This window comes from Schistocerca serialis, chromosome 1, assembly GCF_023864345.2.
Source record: "Schistocerca serialis cubense isolate TAMUIC-IGC-003099 chromosome 1, iqSchSeri2.2, whole genome shotgun sequence".
Classification (NCBI taxonomy): domain Eukaryota; kingdom Metazoa; phylum Arthropoda; class Insecta; order Orthoptera; family Acrididae; genus Schistocerca; species Schistocerca serialis.
In genome coordinates this window covers 525,985,489-526,004,557 of record NC_064638.1, presented here as the reverse complement: position 1 = coordinate 526,004,557, position 19,069 = coordinate 525,985,489, and the positions used below count along the sequence as shown (strand labels likewise).

The 19,069-nt window shown below is 40.3% G+C and overlaps 1 protein-coding gene across 4 annotated transcripts in view; it reads left to right on the top strand.

The window, feature by feature from the left end:
* Positions 1–261: 261 nt before the first annotated feature.
* Positions 262–19,069, top strand: part of LOC126474699 (kelch-like protein 38) — a 137,894-nt gene continuing 119,086 nt past the window's right edge. Inside the window, exon 1 of one of the 4 annotated variants that reach the window (XM_050102191.1) lies at positions 262–364. Coding sequence is in view for 2 of the 4 variants with exons in the window: in XM_050102198.1 (XP_049958155.1) it covers positions 680–841 (162 nt within the window). In the remaining 2 variants the exon portion in view is untranslated. Of the gene's footprint in view, positions 365–452; positions 842–19,069 lie in introns of those variants that run through there. The other 3 variants (XM_050102198.1, XM_050102176.1, XM_050102184.1) reach the window with 3 other exon arrangements.

The following is a 19,069-nucleotide window of genomic DNA, read 5'->3' as shown; positions in this document are numbered from 1 at the left end:
TCTGCTTTCATAGGAAGCTCACGCCATTGAAAATGTTTTGGGTTGTTTTCCTTATCGAATTTGAGTCTGTGAATTTCGCAAAATTTAATTCTCATGTATCGAGTAAACACGATGCTTGAAATGAAATTCATCATGCATTCTCTAGTGGTAACAAGGAGTTTCTTGAATCCATTTAATATGCATTGCATGTGTTAGAAAACTTGCGAACCTTCTTCATCACATCTCACTTACAGAGACATTTATCGGTGCGTTCGGTAATCCAGTAACCCCACGGATGCAGGCGCTAAACATCCACAGAGGAGTTGATGGAGGGGATACATGTGCCAGTTGTCATGGCCTTTGGAAATTCGGCTTCAGGTTCCAAGTGTGTTATTTATCAGTCTTTTGAAACAGTTAAAAAGCGAATAGCCTGCTAATATTGGACCGACACGTGGAGAAATATATAAAGAGCTCAGAATGTTTAAATGCATACGGAATTTCCTCATTGAATTTACCTGCATATCGATATCATAAAAGCAACAGTTTGATTAACATACATTAAGGTTTTCTAATCAAAGGAACACATCCTCTTGATATCTGTATTATGACATGTGACAAGAGTTTGAAAGTGTAGTAGTATGTTGTTTTGTGGGCGCCGGTAAGGGAGTTTAGTAAATGCTACACCATATTACGAACAACTATGGCGGAGATACAGGATGACTATGGCGGGGACGTCGTTTTAAGGATAAATGGCCAAGAATTTCAGTGCAGGCGAAAAGAATTAGCTATGCGAAGTCCATATTTTGAAGCTATGTTTACTCATCGTTTTGTTGAAAAAGATAAAAGAGTTATTGATATGCAGGTCAGTTTCATCGACTGTATGGTAAACAATTCATAGAACAATGCCGTGAAATTTGACGATGATGTTGTTTTGGTCTGCAGTCCAGAGACTGGTTTGATGCAGCTCTCTATCCTGTGCAAGCTGCTTCATCTCAGAGTAACTGCTGCAACGTACAACCTTCTGAATCTGCTTAGTGTATTCCTCCCTTGGTCTCCCTCTAAGATTTTTACCCGCCATGCTTCTCTCCAATACTAAATTGTGAATCCCTTTATGCCTCAGAACGTGACCTACCAACCGATCCCTTCTTCTACTCAAGTTGTACAACAAATTCCCTTTTCTCCCCAATTCTATTCAGTACCTCCTCATTAGTTCCCCGATCTACCCACTTGATCTTCAGTATTCTTCTGTAGCATCATATTTCGAAAGCTTCTATTCTCGTCTTGTCTAAACTCTACTTCTATACGTCGTTACACACCATACAAATACTTTCAGAAAAGACTTCCTGACATTTAAATCTATACTCGATGTGAACAGATTTCTCTTCTTCAGAAACGCTTTCCTTGCCATAGCCAGTCTAAATTTTATATCCTCTCCACTTCGACCATCATCAGTCATTTTGCTCCCCAAAAGCAAAACCCATCTACTTCTTTAAGTGTCGTATTTGCTAATCTAATTCCCTCGGCATCACCTGATTTATTTCGACTACATTCCAATATCCTCGTTTTGCTTTTTTGATGTTCATCTTATTTCTTCCTTTCAAGACACTGTCCATTCTATTAAACTGCTCTTCCAGGTCCTTTGCTCTGTCTGCCAGAATTACAATGTGATTGGCAAACGTCAAAGTTTTTATTTCTTCTCCGTGGATTTTAATGCCTACTTCAAGTTTTTCTTTTGTTTCCTTTGCAGCTTGCTCAATATACAGATTGAATAACATTGGGGATGTGCTACAACACTCTCACTCCCTTGTCAACTACTGCTTCCCGTTCTAGCCTCTCGACTCTTATAGCTTCCATCTGGTATATGTACAAATTGTTAATAGCTTTTCCCTCTTGTATTTTATCTCTGCCACCTTAAGAATTTGAACAGGAATATTCCAGTCAACATTGTCAAATGCTTTCTCTAAGTCTACATCTGCTAGAAACGTAGGTTTGCCTTTCCTTAATCTTTCTACTAAGATATGTAGTTGCATCAGTATTGCCTCGTGTGTTCCAACAGTTCTACGGAATCCAAACTGATCTTCCCCAAGGTCAGCTTCGACCAGTTTTTCCATTTGTCTGTAAAGAATTTGTGTTAGTATTTTGCAGCCATGACATTTATTAAACTGATAGTTCGTTAATATTCATACCTGTCAACGCCTTCTTTCTTTGGGATTTGAATTGTAACATTCTTCAATTTGACGATATCGAGAACAATACCCATTATTTCGACTTGACAGTACCTAGGTGCTAATGTAGACATGTAAACAATGTCAACAAGTCAATTTATCACGGAGATTTAAATGCATTACACATAACACCTGTAGAATAATCGTAATTCGAATTGTGAGCTATTCTCCCTCTATGTTGAGCCCTTTAACGATATCGTTTTGCTTGCATCAATATGTTACGAAGTTCTGACAGAAAGCCTGCGATTGTCTGCACATACACTGCACTCAAATTCGTTTAAGACTGTAAGTAGGTAAATGTGTGATTAAAAGCCTTTTTCCATCCTCTGTCACAGGAACTGATATTTTATTTCAAAGTGGGGTTTCAGCCCTGCCAGAGACTTCAGAATAAGTAAAGATCCCATTGAATGGAAGAATAAATGTAGTTAACTTTCAGAGAAAAACAGGCTCTACCATTTGGTGCGTAAAACATAGCCAATCTTGCCAGACAATGTGTCCACAAAATTAAAACTGTACTGTTATAGACACTTACGTTCAGTAAGAGTGTAAGTTAGTTCAGAAGTAGCAATGCTTATCGAGTATAGGGGGAATAGAGCACAGGCTGAATTGTCTACCTATGGTTTTTTACTTTACCTTTTTTTTTTTTTTTTTTTTAAGTGTGTATGGTGCTTGTCAAAGCATGCACTGTATGTCATTTTGAAAAAAATAAAGCTGTAAACGTTTAGCTGCTATCAAAATCCATATGCTAATGTTCTGTGTACACAGAAGTGTAAATAAGTAGAATGATTCCGTTAATAAATATAGGTAGAACAAGGGCAGTAAAACCCCTGAAAAAAGTAAGAATATCCATTCTTACAGATTCTGCTATGATAAAACGTAAAAAAATACAGAGTTCACGTGTAGTTGAAGAGTCGTTTAAAATTTTCAGAATATCTGCAAAGAAATTTTAAAAAAATCATGCCTGTCTTGTATTTAGATATTGCAGTGTTAAAAATATAAATTTATAGAAATATGACTGAGGTAAGAGTTATTATTTGTGGGCTTTCCAACATTTTATTGTTAGGGACGTGGATCTGTATTTACTAGTAAATTTAACATCGTAAGAAAATTATTTGCTAGTCATTTTGACAAGATCTCCGTTTTCCCTTTTTAAGCCTGTTGTGTATTTCCCATAGTATTGAATCTTATGTGCCTTTAAGATACAGAAGTATAACTTAATTGGTGGGATCTGGCCTACATCTGTGAATTTCACTTAAAATCGGTTGATAATAGTGATGAATTATCCACATTGCAATAAACAGTTAGTCATACTTCTTACAGCTCATTATTTTTGTGGTCTTTGGTCTAAAAACTGGATTGATGCACCTTTCTGTATTAGTATATCCTGTGCAAACCTCTTTCTCTTCACAATCACTGCAGCTTCCATTTGGTCAAACATTGTTCTTCCTGTACAAATTTTACATTCATACAATACCAGATTATCAATTTTTTGAAGTCTCTGAATGTGTCCTGTCAACCAACCTCTTCTTTCGGTCAAATTTTGTCATACATTTGTTTTCTAAAAAAAATCATTCAATAAGCCTTTTCTTCATTGGTAATCTGATCTATCCATTTAATCTTCAGCATTGTTCTGTAGAAGCTGAGGCCAAGCAGTTCTAGGCACTTCAGTCCTGAACCGCGCTGCTGCTATGGTCGCAGGTTCGAATCCTGCCTCGGGCATGGATGTGTGTGATGTCCTTAGGTTTGTTAGGTTTGAGTAATTCTAAATCTAGGGGACTGATGACCTCAGATGTTAAGTCCCATAGTGCTTAGAGCCATTTGAACCATTTTTGTTGTATAGCGCTGTATTCCAAAAGCTTTTATTCTCTTCCTGTCTGAACTGTTTATCTCCCACATTTGACTTCCGTACCATACCTTTAGAAAAAGATTTACTAACACACAAATTTATGTTCAGTGTTTTATTAATACTTCCTTGCTGTTGCATCTGTGTATTTTATACCCTCTCCACTTTGGCTAGTGATTGTTAAGCTATCTGCTATTTTTAGTGACTCACTTCATAGTCTAATTCTCTCAGCATTGCCTGAATTGGTTTGACTAACTTATATTATCACTGTTCTATTTTCGTTGAAATTCATATAATCTCTCTTCATGGCACTATCTGGGTCAACAGAACCGTCAGATTCCACCCATCTGCTTTGACCCATGACGTAAAGGTGTTGTATATGACGTCATTATGGCGCGGAGTTTAAGTTGGTTGTGTTTGTAGATGTCGTCTTGTTGTGTTTATTGGTGATAAGTAACATTTTTTTCTATTTTTCTCGAGTTGTAATGTTCTGTGTATTTATTGTGTATTGAATGTGTTTTAATTTACGTAGGGATGTTTGACTTTTGGATTTTTGATGCGTTGTGGTTTCGGTTTTGTTTTTCGTAGTTGTAGGTGTTGCTTTTTCGTATCAATAAGGGAAATGTCAGATTCCAATTTTCATAGTTTGCTGTAGGCGTTGGTGTTCTGGTATTGTTAGCTGCGGTTGACCTACATAGGTGCGGGGAAGTGTCCGATCTCTCTAGATTTCGTATTTATTATTTTTTTGTTCGTCATTTAGTGTGTGTTGGGATCGTGGTTTTTTTTTTTTTTTTTTTTTTTTAGCTTGTCCCCTCCCAAAAAACTCCAATTTCCCGCAGTTGTTGCAGGAAGAATTTACTGTCTTATACGTATTTTCATGTTTGTTGCCATGTTTATGTAGTGACATAATAGGCGCTATATTGGAGGCACTTAGAATAGCCATTTCCACCATATTGATGACATCGTGGGTCAAAGCAGACGGGTGGAATCGGGCACGTCCATAATACGGAAGTGTCCGATCCCACCCGTCCGCTTTGACTCATGACGTCACAAATATGGCGGAAACGACCATAAACGACAATTCCAATATGGTGGATATAAAATCGTTGCATACGTATCACAAAGACGAAAATACATCGAAAAACAAACACTCACACGTTTCACAAAAAGCCTAATGACTCCAACAGGACAAGCGTGGGAAATTGGGGGTTTTTGGGTGGGGACAAACTAAATATAAACAAATTTACCCACCAACCCCCATACAAAACCACGCAAAACGACGAAAAAAATCGACATCACAAAACTCACCAAATACCACAAAACACAATATTATTGGGAATCGGACACTTCCCTTGACCTATATAGATCTACAGCAGCGCCCAATCCCATAAATTGGGATCGAACACTTCCCTTGACCTATATAGCTCAACAGCAGCTCCCGATCCCATCCCCCAAAACAAAAACCAAAATGCACTGCCAAACATTACGAACGGACACTCCCCTTGACCTACACAGATCTACAGCAGCTCCCGATTCCATAAATTCAGATCAAACACTGCCCTTGACCTATATAACTAAACAGCAAATCCCGATCCCATCTCCCATTACAAAAACCAACATACTCCACCAAACATTGAGATTGAACACTTCCCTCCAACTATATAGCTCAACAGCAGCTCCCAATCCCATAAATGAGGATCGACCACTACCCTTGACCTATGTAACTCAAAAACATCTCCCAATACCAATACTAACCTTCACAGCCACAGATTTCAATCAAACACTTCCCTATACCCCAATACACAACACATACGCCAAAAACAAAAAAACGAGAATTTACCACAAGAAAGTTCCAGCCCCACAAACTAGATTGGCCACCACAATCACACGCAAACACACACACACACACACACACACACACACACACACAAACCAACGAAAAAATACTAAACCAAAAGAAAAACCCACCCCACCCACACCTCAAACCCCCCCCCCCCCCCCCCCCGACCCAAAATTAAAAAACCCACAAACAAAAACCAAATGCAACATAAAAAAATCTCAATCACACACTAAAACTCAACAAAATAGATCCTCCACAACTAAAACAAAAAACAAGCACACTCCCCCCGCCCACTTTATCAAATACTATAGAACAAAATAAACCACCCACCCCACCCTGAGCCACAGCCACCCACCCACCTACCCAGACCACCCTAACCAACCACTTTCGGCCTATACATTTTACCCACAGCCCTTAAGAAAACCCGAACAATACAATAGCCCTCTGGGACACTCTTCCACCAACAGTACTCATCTAAATGAGACCGAAGGTTGGAAGAGCGCCTCTTCCCCCTCCCAAGAACTGACTTAACCGCCCCCCACATCCCCTCTATTGTATTAGTACAAGCCCCTGTCTCATAATTCTTAAACTCTAAACTATGGTTCACTACTAAATGATTAAATCCCCTCTCACCCAACACCCTATAAGAAGAAAAAGCATCAGAAACTATTGTGGACCCCGGCTCTATATATTCCTCAATTAACCCCACTAATTCAGCCTTGGACATCCCTTCCACTACCCTAAAAACACATTTGAACGAACCCCCCCCCCCCCCACCCCGGGAACTACAGCCTCCCACACCCAAAGACCAGCCACAGACTTCCCCCTCCCATACTTCCTTTTCCCAAACTGTGACTCGTCCATCTCCACAACAACCCCATGCCCCCCCCCCTCCCCAACTTACCCCTGTACTTAATAAATTCCAAACACACTTCATGACAAAAGGAATACCAATCTAAAACACTCCTCTCTCTCACACCAGTCTCATGCATGCAAAAACTCTGTGGGGATATAACAAAAATAATATGTAACAAGTACAATCTCACGCATGCCCAACCTAGACTTCTCGAACCAGGTACCACGCCGTATGGAACGCCATATGTCGTCTTTCTGACAGCGCTACATATAACCGTCCCTGGTCCGAGAGGCCGGAACTTTAACCAATTTCATTGCTTCATGGCACACACCGCACTTCACCACCTCGGCAATTAGGCCAAAAAGCTGTAGGAACTTAATCAGCTCTAAAGCCGTGTCCCCCATCATAGCCCTCAACCGAGAACTATTGATCTTGTCTTTCATATCCATTCCTGAACAAAAAACCACAACTGATTAAACTTAATAACAAAACCACCCGACGTACAGCAATCATCAGTACATTAACCTTCACACAAAACCGTTAACTCACTGATACAAATTCCGCTTCAAAAATACGCAAGCAGCACTCGCCACTGAGCAACAGCAAACTGAGCCCAATACACCAAACAAACGAAAACCCTGAACATACCACTAGAGGGCACAACAAACCACAACACGATGACATCTACAAACACGCCACACTCACAAACCAAACTCCGCGCCGTAATGACGTCACACACCACAACACCCTTACATCATGGGTCGAAGCCGACGTGTGAGATCGGACGCTTCTGTCGACCCCAACTGTCCATTCTATTCAATTGATGTTCCAATTCTTTTTCTGTTTGACGGAATTACTCTGTTGCTGGCAGACCTCAAAGTTTTTTATATTTTTTCACTGAAACTGAATTCCTTTTCCAAGTTATTTCTTTGGTTTCCTTTACTGCTTGCTCAAGACACAGGTTGAATAACAGTGGAGATAGGCTATAACCATGCATCACTCCTTTATCAATTGCTTCCCATTAATGTCCTTCTACTTTTATAAATGCAGCCTCATTTCTGTGTAAGCTCTAAATAGCCACGTGTTCCCTGGATTTTATGCCTGCCACGTTCACGAGTTCAACATGAGTATATTCCTGCCAACATCATCAAAAGCATTTCTCTTAGTCAACAAATGCTATAAAATTAGGTTTGTCTCCCTTAAACCTATCTTATAAGATAAGACGTTGGGTCGGTATTACCCACAACGTTCTCACATTTCTCCAAAACCCAAACTTATGTTTCCTAAGATTGACTTCAAGCCTTTCCATTTTTATATTAATAGAAATTAGAATCTGCAACTGTTTATCATTCAGAAGCAAAAGAGCTGGTCAGTGGAATAGGTCTCCAAAGAAGGAATGCCATAGCCCATGAGCAAAAAGCTGAAGAAATGGAAAGCTCATTATACAGTTCAATAAAGACAGGCAGCTAACATAGAACATCGGTTTAATTGAAATTTGAAATAGACGGTCTGCATGGCAAGAAGACTTGATGGGTTAAGTATGAAATGCCAATTCATAAAGTCCTCAGGTACAGACAAAAGACTTAATCTGTGAATGATGATAATTTGTAGTATATTATATACTGAAAATTCAAGAAATGAAAGTTGCTGTTATACAGACGTATGTGTTGCCAGTCCCCGAGCATAAGTTAAAATGAATAGAAAATGTGATGATTGGATCAGTGGAAGCGTCCGATTCCACCCATCATCAGATTCCACCCATTGACCCATAGTGTAAAGGTGTTGTTGTGTGGGACGTCATTACAGCACGGAATTTATGAATTGGTTTTGTTTGTAGATGTCGTCTCCTTGTGTTTGTTGTTGTTGTTGTTGTTGGTGGTGGTGGTGGTGGTGGTGGTGGTGTGTGTGTGTTTTTTGTGCCGAGGGTAACATGTTGTATTGGGTTCATTTGAGCCTTGGTGCTGGATGTGTGAAGTCGTTGACAGTGTTTGTAGTTTGGGATGTAAGGTTTGGAAGTTTTTTCAGTGAATTGTCAATTAATTTTTTATTGTTTATGGTGCAGTAAGACGTTTTATTTATTGTGTGGCTTCTATTGTTAGGTATGGACATAACGATGAAATATAACAGTGCTGTGCTTCGGTCGGAGATAGTGGAGGGCATGTTGTCCATTATTAAATTCCTCCAGTTATTTTGATTGATCACTGAGATTTTTTTTTTTTTTTTTTTTGGGGGGGGGGGGGGGGGGGGTGGGGGGGGTGGTTGACCTAGTTTGCAGTGCTGGAATTCGTTGGTGATAAGTAATTGTTTGTTTGAGTCTATTCTTCTAGAGTTGTGATGTTTTATGTATTTATGGTCTATTGAATGTGTTTCAATTTATGTAGGGATGCTGGATTTTTGCATTTTTGAGGGGTTGTGGATATGGTTTTATTTTTCATAGTTGTAGGTGTCAGTTTCTTGGTATCGGTAGTTGTGGTTGACCTATATGGGTGGAAGGAAATGTGAGATTCCAATTTTCATAGTTTTAGCTGTGTAGGTGTTGATGTTTTGGTATCGTCAGCAGTGGTTGACCTGCACCCCTGAAGGGAAATTTTCATAATTTTAGTTGTAGGTATTGTTTTCCTACCATCAGCTATGGTTGACCTATATAGGTCAAGAGAAGTGTCAGATTCTTACAATTTTGTTGATGTAGTGGAATGCTGTAATTTTTTCCTTTTTGTTCATCATTTTGTGTGTTTTGGAAGCTTGGTTCTTTTTTTACTCTTATGGTTAGCTTGTCCCCATCCTAAATCCCTCAGTTTCTCGTGGTTGTCCCATTAGTCTGTTTTTTATATTTTTTATTTTTTAATTTTTTTTGTGATGTTGTCTTATTTGCACTATGTGATCAAAAATATCAAAACACCTCACAGAAACATATGCTTTTATATCAGGTGCATTGTGCAGCCACCTACTGCCAGGTACTCCCTATCAGCGACCTCAGTATTCATAGAGAGCAGAATGGAGCACTCCGCGAAACTCAGACTTTGAACGTGGTCAGGTGATTGGGTGTCACAAATGTCATATGTCAGTATGCGAGATTTCCACAATCCTAAACAACTCTAGGTTCACTGTTTCCAATGTGATAGTGAAGTGGAAAAGCGAAGGGACACATACAGCACAAAAGTGTACAGGCCGACCTCATCTGTTGACTGACTCAGACCGTCTACAGTTGAAGAGGGCCGTAATGTGTAATAGGCACACATCTATCCAGACCATCAAACAGGAATTACATACTGCATCAGGATCCACTGCAAGTACTATGATAGTTAGGCAGGAGGTGAGAAAACTTGAATTTCATGGTTGAGCAGCTGCTCATAAGCCACACATCCAGTAAATTCCAAATAACGCCTCGCTTGGTGTAAGGAGCTTAAACATTGCCGATTGAACAGTCGAAAAATGTTGTATGGAGTGACGAATCACGGTACACAGTGTGGCGATCCGATGACAGGGTGTGGGTATGGCAAACGCCTGGTGAATGTCATCTGCCAGCGTGTGTAGTGCCAACAGAAATATTCGGAGGCAGTGGTGCTATTGTGTGGTTGTGTTTTTCATCGAGGGGGCTTGCCCTTGTTTTGTGTGGCACTATCACAACACAGGCCTACATTGATGTTTTAAACACCTTCTTGGTTCACACTGTTGAAGAGCAATTCAGGGATGGTGACTATCTTTCAACATGATCGAGTACCTGTTCATAATGCACGGCCTATGTTGGAGTGGTTACACGACAATAACATCCCCGCAATGGACTGGCCTCACCGACAGACATTGATACCTCTCCTCAGTGCAGCACTCAGTGAAGAATGGGCTACCATTCTGCAAAAAACCTTCCAGCACCAGATTGAACGTATGCCTGCAAGAGTGGAAGTTGTCATCAAGGCTAAGGGTGGGCCAACACCATATTGAATTCCAGCATTACCAATGGAAGGCGCCACGAACTTGTAAGTCATGTTCAGCCAGGTGTCTCGATACTTTTGATCACATAGTGTATATGTATGTTCATGTTTGTTGCTGTGTGTATGTAGTGACGTCATAGGTGCCATATTGGAGACTCTTAGAATATATTGATGACATCGTGGGTCAAAGCAGACTGATGGAATTGGACACTTCTGTAATCCCTGTTGATTGATTCTTGCAAGAATCATTTTACAGTGACATTGGATGTGTCAGCTTAATACAAGGGAATATATGTCATATCTACAGCCATTAATAGTTGAGAGGACAGGACAAGCGGTCAGAAAATACATGCCAATTTAAAAAGATATTTTGGTGAGGTGGGGAGGAGCAAAGGGGTTAGAAACATCAGTCAAAAGTAATTAATTTGCTTCTGTTGTTCATTGTTCAGCTGAATATGAAAGTGCAGATAGATAAAGAACCATAAAAGCACTAAGTAGACACAACATTACAGATCAACTTTTATAAACACTCAAAGCATTTAGCAAGTTCTGGAGTAAGAACTATGTAAGTAACTTGCAGATAAGCGTTTCCTGTGCTCTATAGTTCTGGTGTCACTTTTAATTACTGTTTATGCTTGTTCTAGTGGAGGACAGGTCACAGTACGAACTAAATCGATGTTTTGATTGATACTTTATCAACATGCAAAGTTTGGTACCGTTCTTAGTGTCTACAACATCTAGTGGTTTGGGTGTAAGCTACATTTCCTGAGAAGTAACTTTAACTGTAACTTAGTTGCTTTCAAAAAGTAACTTTTCAAAGTTTGACATTTAGTTTCATGCGGCATTTAACCTTTGGACAGAAATTAAGCAAACTTCTGTTGAAGATGGAGTGGCCAGTGTATATACCAGTTAACTGAAGTATTAGTGACTGGTAGTAAGCTGTAAGAACAAAAACATCAAATACAAGTAGAGAGAAACATTGTGAGAGAGCTAAATTTAACATTAAACTGAGTTATCTTGAAGGATTAAGTATTAGAAATACAGTCAGTTTATTTCTCAATAAAAAGACAAAGAATCTGCAGTACTGTTGTAGGTGTGGTCTACAGGCTAGCAGCTGTAATGTTATCAAAACTAAAATACTGTACATTGTAAATCAGTAGCCACTAAAACTAAAAGGATGTGCTTAACTGATTAGAAAAAGGGTAACCATATGTTCTGATTGTATTCAACAAAATGTAGTAAAAACCAAAGCACTCATCAGCTTCAGATGCATATTTGTAACTAGAAATAACATAATAAACAGATCGAGGTATATTTCCATATATGATGAATCAAACTTCATGTTTTGGCAGAGAAATTTACCTACATCATCAGATCAGAATAGCTTGAATCCTCTGCGTAGATGAACTAACATTTGCATTCTCTAACGAAGTTTTTTTTCTCTCCCTGTACATGGCATGGGTACAAGGAAGGGATGGTGGCTTAGTGCTTGGGCAAGTCAGTCAAAAGCCAGTGGGTTCATCCATTCATAGAGGAGCCAAGACCTGTAGCTACGTGTCACTTTTTCTCTAACATTCTTGAGTCTGGGTCATTGTACAATTGTTCTTGTTCCACATAATGGTGGAAGCAAATCAAAGGAAATTTTACTTGTTACTTGTAGCATGTATAGTAGGAAGAATAAAATATTAAAGTTGTAGATTATTTGGGAGAACGTGCTGTGCGTAGTTCAATACACTGAGCTGTCACCCCTAACACTATCAATGCTTCTAACTCAGCCGGGCATTGAATTGCACTGAGCTTATGACAGATAATGGTATGTCATTCCACGTTGCTGCACAATTCTGTGCCAAAGTTCATCAGTCTTAGTGGCTGGCAGGTGGTAGTGCCCCAGTGTCTTGGCAACCCATGACACATGTTTTAATGGTTGAGAAATATGGAGGCGATGCTCTGTATTAAAGTAGGTCACGATAGAATAAGCAGTACACAGTGCAGCATTATGTTGTTGAAAGATATCACAGATAGAGCACAATTATTGTCCTTAATACTTTGGAAATGTAACAGTTGCTGTCCAGATTACCAGCTATTTGAACTGGACACAGTTTTCTTGTGTATCCAATTGCACCCAAGCTATCACACCTGGTGTTGGACCCATATGATGATGTGGAAAGCAGTCTGGCAATGTTCATTTCTCTCAGGGCCTCTACACATGGATACACCTATCATGATGTTGGACACAGAACTGGGACTTGTCTGAAAATATGCCTGAATGCACCACTGTTGGCACACTTCTTTCTGCATCTGAGTCAGGGGAACCATCTGCCATGGTTACCATGCTTAAAGTTCGTGTTACTCCAGACATCGCTCTGCACTATAGATTTGAATGTTTATCTTGCTTCGATCATGCCCATTTTCAGACTCAAGGCAGGTGACGTGTTTGTAAAATCCTAGACAGCTGAATGAATAGTATGTCTGTCGTATTGGTTGCTATTCATGTGAGGTGGATGTGAGTCTGCATGACATTGAGTATAGCCCTTCTGTATCCATAAATTCCGTATTGGCATGATGGTTCTGTGATAGCAGCCGCTAAAATGTAAATGTCATGTGGCTAGGGCCTCCTGTCGGGTAGACCGTTGCCAGCTACATTATTACAGGAGTTTAACCCACAGTTGTAATTCTGCCGCTGACGAATTCAGACAGGTGCTAGTAAGTGTTCCTCCTCTGTAGTTGAGGCATAACATGATCTCACAAAAAACCAACATTCAATTGGAATTTCTAAATAAAAAATGATGCCATCATTTTTTCTTGTATGTATAATATACACGGTGTCACTCCTACCTACTTTGTAAAGGCGTGTTTACACCAGTTCATCTTCTGCCTAGTTGCTGTGCAGCTAGTCTCTGTGCGGCTGTAGCTTGCCCCACACAGAAAGTAGAGGTGCGCAGTGTGAACGTGAACACTGGTGTGAATGGAATCCATTCGTACACACACACACACACACACACACACACACACACACACACACACACATTGAGGAAGAGGTATGGGCATGCACATGTGCCTCTACTTGCCTGTGCAGCATCACAGGTGCACGGCGACTAGCCACAAGGTGCACAGGCTGCACTGATATGTTCCTCATTTGCATATCTAAGATTATGATGCACTTTATGCCAGTTTAATATTTTTTTGTGTGCCCCTTAATACAGAGGGGAGTCAGAAAAATGTAGACTCCCTTTGTTAATTAATATCTTTGAAACAAAATGACATATTGTTGCAATTTTTTGCAGTTGTGTAGTCCATTGTTTTCTCAGTGGGTCTTGGTGTTTGTTTTCCAGAAGCTGACAGTGCAGCAATGAATGAAATAAGATTGTCGCTTGAGCAGATGAAGTAAGATTGTCATCTGAGCATTGCAAGGCCATATTGAAGTGGTACTGGAAGTACAAAAACATGATGGAGGTACAGTGGCAGTGGCGTAATGTGTACGGAACTCAGCTACCAACACTTACAACAATTTATCGTATTCGGGATAAATTTGAAGCTGATGGTACTGTCCAGGATGTGCATAAGGAAAGCTGTGGCTGACCAAAACCATCAAAAAGTCCAGCTTCCAGTGTTGCTGCATTGCACCATTTTACTAGGTCACCGACAAATTCTCGAGGCTGCAAAGTGGAATGTGTACGTTCTGAGATTGATGCACACTATGAACGGGGATGATCCGGTTTGAAGGATGGAGTACTGCGGGTGGTTTGAAGGCATGCTTAGTGAGGATGAATGGTTTTCAGGGATGATTGTCTTGTCTGACAAGGTGCAATTCTAGCTGAATGGTATTGTAAACTGCCACAATTTGTGTACTGGGCTCCTGAAAATCCCCATGTTCACGTGAACAAAAATGTTTATCTACCGAGTGTTAATGTGTGGCGTGGTCTGTCATTGCAAAGTTTGATTGGCCCACTCTTTTTTGAAGGTACCATAGATGAGGTGAGGTGTAACTTCAGATACTGCAAACATTGATTTTACCTGCCGTCCGAGAGGTGTTTGGAAATGAAAGACTTTACCTGCAACAAGATGGCACTCAATCTTGCTTCCACAGAGATGTCAGAGTGTACTGGGAAGAAAATATATCTGGATAGTGGATAGGTTAAAGAGGAGCTGTTCAGTACCCACTGAGGTCTGCAGACCTTACACCTCTTGGCTTCTACCAAGTTTATCAACAGAAGCCAACTACACTGAACATGCTGCGAGAAACAGTTGAGGCATCCTGTGCGACTGTCACACTGGCAACACTGGCAGTCGTAGTTTGGTCAACAGTTCAGTGGCATTGACGTTATTTGGGTACTAATGGGGGTCACGTTGAACACACAAAATAACCTTCGCCCATGCAAAAACTGTAATGGTTTGTCATTTTGGTCCATTAACACTGACTAACGAAGAGTGTCTACATTTCTCTGGACTTGCAGTTTTAATGGCCATCACTGTAACTATGGAATGCTAGCATCTATAATTGTAGCACAGTCGCATTTTCTATCACTAATCACCTTAATTATTTGTAGACATCCAGCATTCTGAAGGTGAAATAGGAGCACAACTTTTTCTTTGTTGAAATAAATGGTTGGAATACCATTGTAAGTCACATTAAGAAGTATCCTTTATTTATTAGTGATGTCTAGTTTTGGACATTATGTACATTCTCAAACCATGGGTCTTCATAATTAATTAAAAATACAGTCAAGTATGCATGTTTAGAAAAGCTGCTGCAGCCTCTAGCATTACATATATAAAAATGCTTTAGCCACTGTTTCAGCACTTCACTATAAGACGATGGGTATGACACGTATGGAAACATCACACGATTTCAGTTAACCCAGTTGGCTGAAGATGTGAGAATTTTTTAATTGATTATTTAACTGAACAGCCCCCCCCCCCCCCCCCCCCCCCCCCCCCATGAACCATGGACCTTGCCGTTGGTGGGGAGGCTTGCGTGCCTCAGCAATACAGATAGCCGTACCGTAGGTGCAACCACAACGGAGGGGTATCTGTTGAGAGGCCAGACAAACGTGTGGTTCCTGAAGAAGGGCAGCAGCCTTTTCAGTAGTTGCAAGGGCAACAGTCTGGATGATTGACTGATCTGGCCTTGTAACAATAACCAAAATGGCATTGCCGTGCCGGTACTGCGAACAGCTGAAAGCAAGGGGAAACTACAGCCGTAATTTTTCCCGAGGGCATGCAGCTTTACTGTATGATTACATGATGATGGCGTCCTCTTAGGTAAAATATTCCGGAGGTAAAGTAGTCCCCCATTCGGATCTCCGGGCGGGGACTACTCAAGAGGATGTCGTTATCAGGAGAAAGAAAACTGGCGTTCTACGGATCGGAGCGTGGAATGTCAGATCCCTTAATCGGGCAGGTAGGTTAGAAAATTTAAAAAGGGAAATGGATAGGTTGAAGTTAGATATAGTGGGAATTAGTGAAGTTCGGTGGCAGGAGGAACAAGACTTCTGGTCAGGTGACTACAGGGTTATAAACACAAAATCAAATAGGGGTAATGCAGGAGTAGGTTTAATAATGAATAGGAATGCGGGTAAGCTACTACAAACAGCATAGTGAACGCATTATTGTGGCCAAGATAGATACGAAGCCCACACCTACTACAGTAGTACAAGTTTATATGCCAACTAGCTCTGCAGATGACGAAGAAATTGAAGAAATGTATGATGAAGATTGTGAAGGGAGACGAAAATTTAATAGTCATGGGTGACTGGAATTCGAGTGTAGGAAAAGGGAGAGAAGGAAACATAGTAGGTGAATATGGGTTGGGGGACAGAAATGAAAGAGGAAGCCGCCTGATAGAATTTTGCACAGAGCACAACATAATCATAGCTAACACTTGGTTCAAGAATCATGAAAGAAGGTTGTATACATGGAAGAACCCTGGAGATACTAAAAGGTATCAGATAGATTATATAATGGTAAGACAGAGATTTAGGAACCAGGTTTTAAATTGTAAGACATTTCCAGGGGCAGATGTGGACTCTGACCACAATCTATTGGTTATGACCTGTAGATTAAAACTGAAGAAACTGCAAAAAGGTGGGAATTTAAGGAGATGGGACCTGGATAAACTAAAAGAACCAGAGGTTGTACAGAGATTCAGGGAGAGCATAAGGGAGTAATTGACAGGAATGGGGAAAATAAATACAGTAGAAGAAGAATGGGTAGCTTTGAGGGATGAAGTAGTGAAGGCAGCAGAGGATCAAGTAGGTAAAAAGACGAGGGCTAGTAGAAATCCTTGGGTAACAGAAGAAATATTGAATTTAATTGATGAAAGGAGAAAATATAAAAATGCAGTAAGTGAAACAGGCAAAAAGGAATACAAACGTCTCAAAAATGAGATCGACAGGAAGTGCAAAATGGCTAAGCAGGGATGGCTAGAGGACAAATGTAAGGATGTAGAGGCCTATCTCACTAGGGGTAAGATAGATACCGCCTACAGGAAAATTAAAGAGACCTTTGGAGATAAGAGAACGACTTGTATGAATATCAAGAGCTCAGATGGAAATCCAGTTCTAAGCAAAGAAGGGAAAGCAGAAAGGTGGAAGGAGTATATAGAGGGTCTATACAAGGGCGATGTACTTGAGGACAATATTATGGAAATGGAAGAGGATGTAGATGAAGATGAAATGGGAGATATGATACTGCGTGAAGAGTTTGACAGAGCACTGAAAGACCTGAGTCGAAACAAAGCCCCCGGAGTAGACAATATTCCATTGGAACTACTGACGGCCGTGGGAGAGCCAGTCCTGACAAAACTCTACCATCTGGTGAGGAAGATGTATGAGACAGGCGAAATACCCTCAGACTTCAAGAAGAATATAATAATTCCAATCCCAAAGAAAGCAGGTGTTGACAGATGTGAAAATTACCGAACTATCAGCTTAATAAGTCACAGCTGCAAAATACTAACACGAATTCTTTACAGACGAATGGAAAAACTAGTAGAAGCCAACCTCGGGGAAGATCAGTTTGGATTCCGTAGAAACACTGGAACACGTGAGGCAATACTGACCTTACGACTTATCTTAGAAGAAAGATTAAGGAAAGGCAAACCTACGTTTCTAGCATTTGTAGACTTAGAGAAAGCTTTTGACAATGTTGACTGGAATACTCTCTTTCAAATTCTGAAGGTGGCAGGGGTAAAATACAGGGAGCGAAAGGCTATTTACAATTTGTACAGAAACCAGATGGCAGTTATAAGAGTCGAGGGACATGAAAGGGAAGCAGTGGTTGGGAAGGGAGTAAGACAGGGTTGTAGCCTCTCCCCGATGTTGTTCAATCTGTATATTGAGCAAGCAGTAAAAGAAACAAAAGAAAAATTCGGAGTAGGTATTAAAATTCATGGAGAAGAAATAAAAAATTTGAGGTTCGCCGATGACATTGTAATTCTGTCAGAGACAGCAAAGGACTTGGAAGAGCAGTTGAATGGAATGGACAGTGTCTTGAAAGGAGGATATAAGATGAACATCAACAAAAGCAAAACAAGGATAATGGAATGTAGTCTAATTAAGTCGGGTGATGCTGAGGGAATTAGATTAGGAAATGAGGCACTTAAAGTAGTAAAGGAGTTTTGCTATTTGGGGAGCAAAATAACTGATGATGGTCGAAGTAGAGAGGATATAAAATGTAGGCTGGCAATGGCAAGGAAAGCGTTTCTGAAGAAGAGAAATTTGTTAACATCCAGTATTGATTTAAGTGTCAGGAAGTCATTTCTGAAAGTATTTGTATGGAGTGTAGTCATGTATGGAAGTGAAACATGGACGATAAATAGTTTGGACGAGAAGAGAATAGAAGCTTTCGAAATGTGGTGCTACAGAAGAATGCTGAAGATAAGGTGGGTAGATCACGTAACTAATGAGGAGGTTTTGAATAGGATTGGGGAGAAGAGAAGTTTGTGGCGCAACTTGACCAGAAGAAGGGATCGGTTGGTAGGACATGTTCTGAGGCATCAAGGGATCACCAATTTAGTATTGGAGGGGAGCGTGGAGGGTAAAAATCGTAGAGGGAGACCAAGAGATGAATACACAAAGCAGATTCAGAAGGATGTAGGTTGCAGTAGGTACTGGGATAGAGTAGCATGGAGAGCTGCATCAAACCAGTCTCAGGACTGAAGACCACAACAACAACAACAACGTTTGTTGCTACTTGTTTGCTAGTTTTTTATCCACTGCTGATAGTCAGTGTCATACTAATTTGTTACAGCTTCACACCATGTAATCTTCTCTGTTTTGTGTCTTATATTCCACTGCAGAACTGTGGAAATATGCTTGTAGTTGAATCTTGAAATTCTCTTAATCTGTGCTTTTTGGTGGTGGGACAGCATGGCCATAATCTCTCAAAGACCTGGTG